Source organism: Symphalangus syndactylus, chromosome 20 (genome assembly GCF_028878055.3).
Source record: "Symphalangus syndactylus isolate Jambi chromosome 20, NHGRI_mSymSyn1-v2.1_pri, whole genome shotgun sequence".
In the NCBI taxonomy this organism is placed as follows: domain Eukaryota; kingdom Metazoa; phylum Chordata; class Mammalia; order Primates; family Hylobatidae; genus Symphalangus; species Symphalangus syndactylus.
Genome location: NC_072442.2, coordinates 49,676,208 through 49,688,316, shown reverse-complemented (window position 1 = coordinate 49,688,316; position 12,109 = coordinate 49,676,208). Strand labels below are relative to the sequence as shown.

General features: G+C 47.3%; 1 protein-coding gene across 2 annotated transcripts in view; it reads left to right on the top strand.

The window, feature by feature from the left end:
* Window positions 1-12,109, top strand: part of ERN1 (endoplasmic reticulum to nucleus signaling 1) — a 91,880-nt gene that overhangs the window by 59,983 nt on the left and 19,788 nt on the right. Inside the window, exons 1-6 of one of the 2 annotated variants that reach the window (XM_063629346.1) lie at window positions 175-645; window positions 2,735-2,836; window positions 4,092-4,353; window positions 5,728-5,806; window positions 6,864-7,029; window positions 10,418-10,536. In XM_063629346.1, coding sequence (XP_063485416.1) covers window positions 2,749-2,836; window positions 4,092-4,353; window positions 5,728-5,806; window positions 6,864-7,029; window positions 10,418-10,536 — 714 coding nt within the window. In that variant the 5' untranslated portion in view covers window positions 175-645; window positions 2,735-2,748. Of the gene's footprint in view, window positions 1-174; window positions 646-2,734; window positions 2,837-4,091; window positions 4,354-5,727; window positions 5,807-6,863; window positions 7,030-10,417; window positions 10,537-12,109 lie in introns of those variants that run through there. The other variant, XM_055255860.2, reaches the window with a different exon arrangement.

Below are 12,109 nucleotides of genomic sequence, written 5' to 3'. Positions count from 1 at the left end.
CTCACTAGAATATCAGTTCCCTGAGGGTGCGACTTTGTTTTGCTCAGCTGCTGTCTCTCTACACCAGGCACATTGCCTGATGTGTAGCAGGGGCTCAATGTTTGAATGTATGAATGGGTGGGCCCCATTATTGCAGAGACCTGCCTTACTCATTATCATATGCGCAGCACCTCACACATGTCGGGGATGCCATTAAAATTGTTGAACGATGCTTAAAGCTAAAAGGAGAAACAAAAAACATTTAGAAGGAAAAAATTATACCAAAAACCTAGGATGAATTCATTACAATTGAGCACTACATTTAGGTCTAAACTTTCAGGCAGCCAAGGATTTGAAAAAAGAGAACCTTCCTGAAAGTGTTGGGGAAAGCACTGCATTTCTAAAACTCAGTGAGACTAATCTTGGGCCCTGTAGAAGCTGGCTGGGCTCTCCTGGAAATGGGTGGAAGGTCTTAGACTGTAAAAATCAAGTATTCCAGCTTCTAACTGTAGTGACTGCTTAGGATTTACATGTTTACCTTTTCCATTAAGTAAATTCTTACAGTGGCCCCAGCTTCATCCAGATATAAAAATTGTGTCATTCTCAGGTGAAATTGTGGTGTTCGAAGAAGCTGGGATGTGCATGAGGTGGAATGTGTGTGCATAGGTGTGTAAATCCATTGCCTCCATTATCTATTGCTGCATGACAAACCACCCCAACTTAGTGCCTTAAAACAAGCATTTTATTGTTTATGATTCTGTAGGGAATTCAGGAAGGACTCAACAAGGACCCTTCCTCTTTACTCCACATGCTTGGTTGGCCTCACTCATGTATCTGAGACTTCAGTTCAGTTCCATGTGACGTTTCTCCATACAGATAGCCTGGACTCTTGACATGGCAGCGGACTCCCTCTTGAGTAAAAATGGGTGTTACAGTGCCTTCTAAGGTCTGGGCTCAAAAGTTCCAGAACCTTCCTTCCACTGCAGTCTGTTGGTCAAAGCAAGTCTCAAGGCCAGCTGAGAATCAAGGGTAGAGATATAGACTCGGCCTCTTGATGGGAAGAGTAACATGCATATTACAAGAATGGGAAGAATTGGTGGTAGTGACCTTTAGAGATGTTCTACTGCAGTCCTCCCTCAGGCTGCAGTAGTTTACAACCCTCCCACTCCCTCCAAAGACCCCCGAAGTCCAATCCCAGCATCAGTCCCAAAATCTCACGTCTCGTTATCTGCATGAGGTCTGGAGGTGGATGATGCTCCTCAAGTGTAGCACCTCTTGATCGGAGACCTGTGAATTAAAGAGACAGGGTCTTTCTTCCCTTCCCATCCCCTACCCAACATACAGTGGTGAGACAGAGACAGGATAGCTGCAGTAAACATGTTCACTCAAAAAAGGGCAGGAAAGAGAGACACATATCACACATTGGGTCTTAGTAATTCTGAAACCCAGCCAGGCACATGTTTTCGGGTTCCCCTCCTCCAGGGGTAGGGAATATTCCTTCATTAGGGCCCAGTTTTGCCCTCTGGGATTGGTTCCCTAATATAGTGCTCTCAGTGGCTCTTGGTTCTGCCCTCTGAGAAGTCCTTTCTTTTCCATAACAAATGGCCAGTTTTGTATCTTTCTCAATCCGTTCCTTGTCCATTGAAATTTGGGGATCTAGAAGCCTTTTTTTTTCAATTTGACTGTCTCTGATCCTTTTAGTCTATGCTGATACCACTCCTTTAAAAACTATGTGGGCTTCCCATGTGTCAAATTATAGTTTATCCCATTAGATAAAAGCCATACCCACAAGTCTCTAGATTTTGGAATGTGAGTGCAATGGGACAACACATGGTTTTTAGAACTCCCTTGATGCAGAGGGTCTGTGAGGGGCCACCTTAAAATCTTTCGGAGGTCTCAAAGAAGGATCTTACAGCTTCAACTTTGATTTGATTGATCTTTACCCTGAGCCCATTTTTTGTTGCTGGCAGTACCCTGGATTTGATCTTTTCCCTAAAGTTATTTTTTATATTGAGAATCTTTTCCAGCGGTATTCAGTCCTGGACTCTTTATAGTTCCTCTGTATTCTGCTGACTGATTTCTTCCTCAGCTCATTTGTCTCACAATATATCATAGACAGCTAAGAGAAACGATTCAACATTTTCTGCCTTCTGTCTGGAAATCTCCTTAGTTGGATCCCTGAGTTGATTAGGTACTTTTTCTGTCTTCCGAGTTACTGCAAGCAATAGTCATACTCATCATGACACCCTCCACAAGTTGGGTCACCCCTTTTCCACTTTGAATAGCAGTGCCCCCTCTGCACTAGCAAGTCTCCACCAACCTTTTTGTCAGCCTCCCAGCCTCCACCTGCCAGCTGGTCCTAAAGTCAATGCCATATGTTTTAGGTGTTTGTTATGGTGCCATCCTGCTTCAAGGTGCCAATTTTTAATTGTCAGCAATCCATTGCTATGTAATAAGGCACCCCAAAGCTTAATGGCTAACAACAACATTCTATTGCTTACACTTCTGTGAGCCATGAGTCCAAGAGCATAGCAGGGGTGGCTCGTCTCTGCTTCCACATGCTGTCGGCCAGGTTCACTCATGTGTCTGGGCCTTCAGTTCTGCTCACATTGCCTTTCTCTATTGACATGGATAGTCTGGACTTTTTGGCCTACAGTTTAGGGAGGATTTGTTTGTTGTAATTAGATAAGGACCACACCTCAGTAGATACTATGGCCCCTCCGTGGTAATGGGCTGGCTGATCTGTGTTCTTTAGAATACACCATCACCATGTATGACACCAAAACCCGAGAGCTCCGGTGGAATGCCACTTACTTTGACTATGCAGCCTCGCTGCCCGAGGACGACGTGAACTACAGTAAGTGCTCTCTGCTGGACTTCACAAGCTTGGGCCAGTACTTTTGACCTATGTGGAAACAGTTGCTCCAGAAAGTAGGATTTTCTTTTAAGATACTCTTTGTCACCAGGTTCTTTCTTTCCATGGACTTTTCATGGGCTTATCGTAAATACTTCCCACAGTCAATGTGCAGGGGCCTTGGTGAAGTCTGAAGGGAAACCGAAATAAAATGGTGACAAGCTTAGCCAGAGAGGAAGGAGGACATCCCTCGTTGAGTCTTTCTATGTCACAGAAGGAATTTACTGCAAGCCCATGGAAAGTAGAAGTAAAATCAGCGTAGGACATTAACAACCCTGTCAAGAAGGCCACTCTACAAATGTGACTCATCCCTAGTTATTTCTGCAGTTAACATTCACCCAACTCAAACGAAAACTAAAAACCAATTTGCCACCTTAACATTGGTATGAAAGTTGGACTCTGCCTTTTCTGGTCAAGGACCTAGAATATTTTCATTTTTCTCTGAGGACTCCTTTGTGAATCTGATGGGACAGTGTCAGTGGTTCAGGTCTGACTTTCAGGGTGTTTTTTTGTTTTTTGGGGGTTTTTTTGAGGCAAGTTCTCCCTCTGTTGCCCAGGATGTGTGCCAGGAGTGCAATCGTGGCTCACTGCAGCCTCAAACTCCTGGGCTCAAGCGATCTTCCCACCTCAGCCTACTGAGTAGCTGGGACCACAGGCACATACCGCCACTCCCCCACCTCCCTGACTAGTTTTTTTTTTTTTTTTTGTAGAGACGGGGGTCTCACAATGTTGCCCAGGCTGGTCTTGAACTCCTGGACTCAAGTGATCTTCCCACCTCAGCCTCCCAAATTCTTGGGCTTATAGACATGAGCCACCACAGCTGTCCCTGACTTTCAGTTTGAGCGATGGGTTTCAAGTGACTGCTATGAAATGCCAGATTAATAGGCATCTCCATTGGCTCCTTTCTCCTCAGTATTTACTCTCACATATTGAATAGAGTGGTAAAGAACATCACCAAATAAATTGCCTTTGGGAGAGTGATCTTGTCTTGTGTTTATAAGCCAGCCAGCTCTCAGCGTCTTAATATAGAGACTAAGCGAGTTCATTGGAAACAAGTGACATTGCTCAGAGGAGATCTGAGAATATTCCAGAAGTCTTGTTTCCTCTAACTGAGTGACCACAGCCTGCCACAAGAGTAGAGGATGTGGTTGCAGGATGGGGTGAGACTCAGCATGCTTTGTTTATTTGATCTGTACAGAGATGTCCCACTTTGTGTCCAATGGTGATGGGCTGGTGGTGACTGTGGACAGTGAATCTGGGGACGTCCTGTGGATCCAAAACTACGCCTCCCCTGTGGTGGCCTTTTATGTCTGGCAGCGGGAGGGTCTGAGGAAGGTGATGCACATCAATGTTGCTGTGGAGACCCTGCGCTATCTGACCTTCATGTCTGGGGAGGTGGGGCGCATCACCAAATGGAAGTACCCGTTCCCCAAGGAGACAGAGGCCAAGAGCAAGCTGACGTGAGTTGGGAGCTCGGGGAAGGAGAGGGCGGCCGTGGCCTTTGTGTTCTGGTGCTGTTGCAGTGTAGCAGGCCTTGCACGGGAGGCCAAAGACAGGGCAGTCTCTGAAGCCATGAGGAATATTTAGAGCCAAGACCGCTTCATTTGGAAACCTCAGAATACAAGAGCTGAGAGGCACCCATTGACGCTTCAGAGTTCTTAAATATTACATAAAAATCATGGGTGGGAGGTGCCGGGCACCATGGCATACACCTGTAATTCCAGCTACTCGAGAGGCTGGGGTGGGAGGATTGTTTGAGCACAGGAGTTTGAGGCCAACCTGGGCAACATGGCAAGACCCCCCTCCTGCCACCACACACACACAAATAAAGGTGGGGATAGGAAAGAGACTGCCAGTGTAAGTATAGTTTGGATCTATCTTAGGTGTTAGGGATGCAAGAGATTTATTTTTTTAACTTTCTATATTTTCTAAATTTTTAGGTTATATTCATTTTAAAAATCAGAAAAAATAGTTACAGTGTGTGTGTGTCCAAGACTCAGCAGGCTTCTGTTCTCCATCCCCCTCTTAATAGCCTATCACTGAGTCACTTAAACTCCCCAAGCCTCAGTTTCCTACCTTATATATAGAGTTGTGTGGAAGATCATATAAGGTAATATGCCGAAAAGTGTTTAGATTGTAAAACACCATTCAAATGTAAGGTATTCGTTGAGAGAGGTTTAGATAATGTAGTGGATGACCGATCCCAGGTGGGTTCTTGACAGTAAGCAGAAGGGCCCAGGGGTGTAGCTCTCACCATTTTCCATCTCCCTGATGTCCCACATGGGGACAGACTACACAGTTGGGGAACCAGAAGTCTCACCAAGTCTGGAATTTCTTATGCATCCCTTTTGCTCTCAGCATCCAGAGTGGAGCAGCTGACCATTTCTCAGAAGTTCTGTAGAACCTCCAGGATCCTTAGAAAGCACAAGGCAGAATGGGGGTAGTTCGGGTGGTCGCTGGAGTGAAAATGTGTTGTAGAGGGTCATCTGAGGGGCCTCGGCGGTGGTGGTAAGCACTCAGTCTCCTGGATGGCCACTGGACGTAGTCCTTTCTGCAGGCATCGTGGGCATCGTCTAGTCCAGCCCTGCGGTTTTGCTGAGGCTTGACGTTAGGTGGCTTGTCCATGTTTCTGCAGTGAGTGACAGCTGAGACTGAAGTCCTGTGGCCCTGTTCCCAGGGCAGTGTCCCTACCTTCACACCCCTACTGCTTTCCTCCATGTCTGGGGGGTTAATGTGATCATCCCTGTGGGTGGTATTTGGGATTATGATTCCTCCCTTCTGTGGGATCTGGAAATTAAATGACTCTGGAATGCATATATCTGTTTTTCTCCTAGGCCCACTCTGTATGTTGGGAAATACTCTACCAGCCTCTATGCCTCTCCCTCAATGGTACACGAGGGGGTTGCTGTCGTGGTAAGTCCACTATGGAGGGCTCACAGCTGCCTAACCACTTCTGTTCCATTTTAGCAAAGAGTGACTTTGCTATGCACAAGCATCCTGCAGGTTAAGAATGAAAAACACAAATCTTAAATTCTCAAAAACAGTTTCTGCACATGCCACGTTCTACTTTGAAAGAAAGATACATGACAAAACAGCCTCTTAAAGCCAAGGAATCCCTGATTATTCCCTTTTGCTTTTGTGGTCAAATCTAAACTCCCCAGGCTGGTGTTCATGGCCCTCCTTAATCCAGTCCCACAATGCCCTTCCGCCACCCTGTTAGTTTCTCTGTGTGCGTTGTGTGGCCCAACCATGTGCACCTTCTCCCTGACTTCTACAAGCTCCCTGTTCATCTTTCCCCAGGGCCTTTGTTCAGGCTTCTCCTCACCTCACACTTCAAATGCCCTTTCTTCTTCCTTTTCCCTCCTCAAACCCTTTGCATGCTTTTGCCATCTCGCCGAGCCTCCCTGGGCCTCACCAGCCTGCCTCAAGCATTCTGTCTCCGAAAGTCCAAGGCATCATAATCCTAGCTGTTTGTCCTGATCCCTACAATGCTTGGGCTGTGTGGTTGGCTCTCTTGTCTTCCCAGTGATTTGGGCGGCTGCTCCTGTGAGTAGACAGCGCCTGCCTCTGTCGTAGTTCCAGCAGCACCTGAGCCAGCACCGGGCATGTGGCTGGACTTCATTCCGCCCTGTTGGTTGCATCAATTGTGACTAACAGAGATATCCATTCGTTCTCCTTCACTTATGTCTGCTTCTCATAATAGCTTCTTGGAGTTCTATACACACACTTCTTGTTCCCTGGTACCCAGACATAAGAATCTAAAAAGACGTCCATAAAGACATCAGTGCTGCTTGTCACATCCTGAGGGAGGAGCTTCTTTGCCCAGACGTTGGACCTTTGTGTCTTGCTCTGTCCTAGACTAGCCCTGCACTAGAAATCACTCACCTTTCAGGACAGTGGCTGGGACGGTGTGCCGGTGGGACCTGCTCTCCCTCCAGGGCTCCCGACCCTCACTGCACCCTCTCCACAGCCCCGCGGCAGCACACTTCCTTTGCTGGAAGGGCCCCAGACTGATGGCGTCACCATTGGGGACAAGGGGGAGTGTGTGATCACGCCCAGCACGGACCTCAAGTTTGACCCCGGACTCAAAAGCAAGAGCAAGCTCAACTACTTGAGGAATTACTGGCTTCTGATAGGTAAGAGCGGGTCTCCCACAGTAGCCTGAGGTGACAGTGTGCTGCCTCCTGGTGGGCGACCGCCGGCCCTGGTAGTTACACCGTACTCAGCTCCGAAGGGCTTGTGCTCAGAGCCTTTCCTGGCTGGCCCCTGAGACCTTGGGACATTTTTACCCCCAAGGAAAATCAACAAGGTATCTGTGTTTCTGAGTCAGTTTTTGAAAACTGTTTAATGTTCCAAAACTCAGGTACTAAATTATGTAAACCTTGTGTGATTATCCGACATTAAGCCCTTTAGAATGCATTTCCTCATTCCTCACAGCGACCCTGTGTGAGGTAGGTACCCTCGTCATTTCCATTTTATGGTTAAGAAAACTGAGACTGTTTCTATGGAAGAATTAACTTGAAGTCCGTGTGGGCGTGAGGGTGAGGGGTTGGAGAGGTGAGGGCTGAAGACCCAGGAGGGATTAAATCCCAGGATGGGTTGAGAGCAGCAGAGTCAGGGGCTGGTCGTGGTTCTAGGGCAGTATCGTCCCAGGTGTGTGGGAAGGTCCCTTTTTCCTCTGTCTCTCGTTTTTGCTGCAATCACTAATGGCCAGGGGTTGAATAGAGGCCCTGTCCCAAGAGAGATAAGAAGTTGAGATGACACCCAAAGGCAGTGAGTGTGACAAACGAAGGCGGAGGTGGGAAGAGCTGTGTTCCTGGCGAGTGTGCCAAGTCATTAGAGCAGGAGGGAATTTTCTTGAACCCCATCTGCCCTTCCTGTGCCCCACCCCCCACTGTTCTGCCACCTCCCAGCCCAGTAGGGGCAGAGCAGGGCAGGAGGTCAGTCGGGTGCTGGAGCACCCAGGGGCCGATGCAGTTTCTTCGCTCTGTTCTCTTCCTGTCGTGCTTGCTGGTGACAGGTACTAGGGGAGAAAGAGGTCAGGGCTGGGGCTCTGGAAAAGAGATGTGGGGCAGCTGGGAGCATGTGGGGACTAGGAAACAGCAGGATCTGCCAGGCAGTGCGGTGTAGGTGGGGATGTGTGTGACCAGGTATTACGGGGGGAAACCAGGTATCCTTGAGCCCTGATCGTTTTCTTTATAGATTGTCAAGGTCCATTTCTTTTTTCATCCTGATTCCTTGTAGCCATTTTTATTTTATTTTTACCACATAACGAGTAAAGGAGATGACAAAATAATAATACGTTTTTATTAACAGAAGTAGTTGGAGGAGCACATATGAATAGGCCCATGGTGAGAAAAAAATAGCTAATGAGCAGAGGTCATTGCAATTACAAGGCTGCTCAGCATTATGTGCCAGTTAAGGGGCTCACAGACTGCCCACCAGTGATTAAGAAGTGGAATTAAGGAAATGTGTATATATGAAAATACAGAAAATATGGGGGCAGGGAGTCCTCATGGTTAACTTGTAAAATGAGATCCCTTTAAGATGGAAAGGTTGTCCAAGTAAGGAAACTACGAAAACAGCAAAGTATAAGGAGTCTGTTAAGTGTAAGGATCCCACAATTCGAAAGCCTCTTTTGAGGAGCTCCAAAGCTCGTCATCTTAAAATATGTCACTGAGACTACGGCGGTGTCTCCTGTTGACGAGGGCTACAAGTAAAAGGATATGCCCTTCTATGTCCAAATGTGTCCTTTCATTTTCTCTTTGTGGAAAACATTAAAGATATTCCAGGTTGTCATTAGTCTTGAAAATACAAGGATCCAATTAGCTTGAGAGGCATGGTCTGTGGGTTGCCCCAGAGCCATGGCCCTGACCTTGGGTGCTTTCGGCATCAGAGCTTAGTTAACTAGGCATCTATAAGCCCGGGAGAGCCTGATTCAGTAGGTCTGGGGCAGGGCCTAGCCATCTGCTTTTTGCTCTGGAGTCTGGACCTAAGAGATAATGATAGATGAATACATCAAGAAGACCAGGTAATATTTGTACAAAATGTTTAGCGGTCTCATGAGTAAGGTTGTACAGTGGTTGGTCCAGCGTGTGCAGCGTGATATGAATGAAGGCCCAGCTCCAGGAGAAGCCTGTTTACAAGAAGGTTGACAGGAGAACTAGGGGGATTCAGGCTAATGCCTTCCATAGCAGTCTCTTGGCAGGTGTCCTACCAGACAGGTAGGACCCTGAGCACTGAGTGGGTGTTGTGGGAAGGGCAGGACACTGCTGCACAGCGTGGCGTGTGGAAGAACACCTCACTTTCTTAGACCATAGGTCTCTTGTTAGTGAGCCTCAGAGTTACCCGCACATACTCACATTCAGATTCCTGGGCCCTACCAGCAAGTCTGATTCAGAGGTCTGAAGTGGGCAGACCACACATGGAGAAATCCTGCTCCCAAGCAAAGCATGTCTCAGAGCTCCTTGGTACACAAGAGAAACTAGTGGTGGCTCAAAACAAAAGTAGGTTTCCCTTAAAGAACGATATTATGTTGTAGATAGAGAACTGACCTAAAGATGGGGAATCAAAGAGGAATTTTCCAGATCAAGCAATGTACACAGCTTAGACTAGTTCCTATTTGTTGTCATCTTGGCATGTATGTCATGAAATCTTTGATAGGTTTAGGGGAACAATGGAAATATAAGGTGAAAGAGACATGACTGAGAGTGAGATCTGCTCACAGCCAGAGAACAGAAAGGAAAGTCAGCCAGGCTGCTGGCAGCCTAATCTGAAAAAGTGACCTGGCTCTTTGGGGCAGTATGTGGACTCATTTTTAGAGCTGAATGGATTATCAAGCCCTATCAAATCCCAGTTCCCTATTCTAGTCAGCTTTGTATCTCTTACAGCAATTTGCACACAATAGATGCTCAATAAATGCATAATGAATGCTCACTCAGTAGCCATGCGATAGTTGTGTGGAGCAAATGAACGTGGAGCGAGCTATGGCCCCATCCATCTAGCAGGTGTGTTCTACTGCTTTCTCGCAAGTAATGTACCACTTTCCCCGATGGAAGCTCACATTTAGATAATAGTAGGACTAGAACTCCAACTGAGCAATTTAAATACCAAGATGGGAATTCGGCGGCCATAGAAGAGTGACGTTACAGGAAAAAGCATTGAAAGGAGAACTCCTTGAACTTTTAATGAAGCCTCATAATACTTCCGCTGTGGATTGGGCCCACGCAGCCCCACGAGCCTTGCATCTGGTGCCTATCAAATGTCCTGATCCCTGTCATGACAAGGACACTTCTTTGCTCCTCAGTAGGAGACTTGGAATACTGTATTCTGCCATCAGGTAGTAAAGGTCCTGCTTTGATGGCATTTTCTGGTAACTGCCACTCATTTTCTCTAACTCGCAGTCCTGCTGAGAGTTTGTGTTGTGGACCCCTCAGTGGGTAGCACCTGTTGCCTAAGTTTAGCGTTGAGTGCCACCACAGCTCAGGAAACTGTTCTCACTAAAGGTTTTGTTTCCTGTCATAGGACACCATGAAACCCCACTGTCTGCATCTACCAAGATGCTGGAGAGATTTCCCAACAATCTACCCAAACATCGGGAAAATGTGATTCCTGCTGATTCGGAGAAAAAGAGCTTTGAGAAAGTGAGTGAGGAAGCGACCAGTTGGGGGTTGTTGGTGTTAGTGTTGGGAGGGTGAGGCATTAGACTTTGCCATTGCCTTCTGAGCTTGCAGCCTAGTCTGGGAGGGAAGAGGAATGCACCAGAATCCAAAGCAAAAAACATAAATGGTTAAGGGCTAGTGGAGAGAAATAGGAAGCAACTTGTGAAGGAAGGTGCAGGAAAGGCAGCAGGACCAAGCTAGGCCTGGACCTGGATGAATGGGTAGGATTTGGCCAGGTAGAGGGAGCAAGAGGGCACAGGAGGGAATGGAACAGCAAGGGCAAAGGCCTGGAGTGGGAAGAATGCTGTTGTGCCCAGCTCCCAGGCTGTGGGGAGAAAGGCCTGGCCAGACCCGAGGCTACTAAGCAGGGAGCAGTAGGAAATGGGCTCGCATGGGTAAAAAGGAACCATGTTACAGGGCCTGAAACAAGCCCTGTGGAGGAGTTAAGAGTTGTTGAAGGCTGGGTTGGGTGGCTCACACCTGTAATCCCAGTGCTTTGGGAGGCCAAGGCAGGAGGATCGCTTGAGCCCAGGGGTTTGAGACCAGCCTGGGCAACATAGCAAGACCCTATTGCTAAAAAAAAAAAAAAATTGTTGAAGAAGTGATGAGACCTGAAGTTTTATGAAGCAGACAGAGAGTGGTCTGGGACTATTTGCACAGAGTTCCAGGGGCTCTCCTAGCACACCTTGGCCTAAAGCCAGAGGAGAGGGAGTAGAAAGGACTCCAGACTGGGAGCTGAAAGCATCAGTTGAGGAATTCAGCAGCCCCACAGAAGTCAGCCTGTTTCTCCTACCTCTCTCTCATCTGCTGGTGCCCCCTGTTAGCTTTACCCAATCAGAAACCCCAGGGGGTTGGGGAGGCCATTGCTTTGGCCCATACAGGTCAGCCTTCTGGGGCACAGAGCTGGTGGAGGAGGTGGAAGGGTGGCTCTGCAGGAGGGAACCCAACATGGCCAGGGAAGGGGAAGAGGGGACATCTGAGGCTTTAGTGAGCTATTCAGGCTTGGCAGCTTCTGCAGCCCTGCCATGGGGGGCCCAGGGACAGAGACGCACCTGGGCTACCTGAGCAGGGTCAGAAGAAGAGAATGGCTGACTGATGCGGAGACCAAAAGCACAACAAACTCATTTGAGAGATTTAGATTTTATTCAGAGACAAAGGAAATTGTAGACTTTCAAGATTCCAGGGCACAGTATCTGTTTACCATCATCTACGGAAGTAGCCAGGTTGGAGAAATACGTTGATTCCTAAAACAGCAATCTTAAACAGCATTGTCCTATAATCTTATTAAAGTCCTGCATATTCATTATTGAACACTTGGAAAATAAACACATACAGAAGAAAATAAGACAGTGCCCTTAATTTAACACCCAGAGGTAGCCACATGTCAAATCTTTATATTTAACCATCTAGTCTTGGATAACGGTCTTTGAAAAAGTATGTATTAAAATACTCTCAGGTGCATCTGTATGGTGATGAGACATACAGATGTCCCTGGCCACATGCCCACATCCCTCCTATACACTCTGCAGGCCACAAACCCCCAAAAATGTGGGAG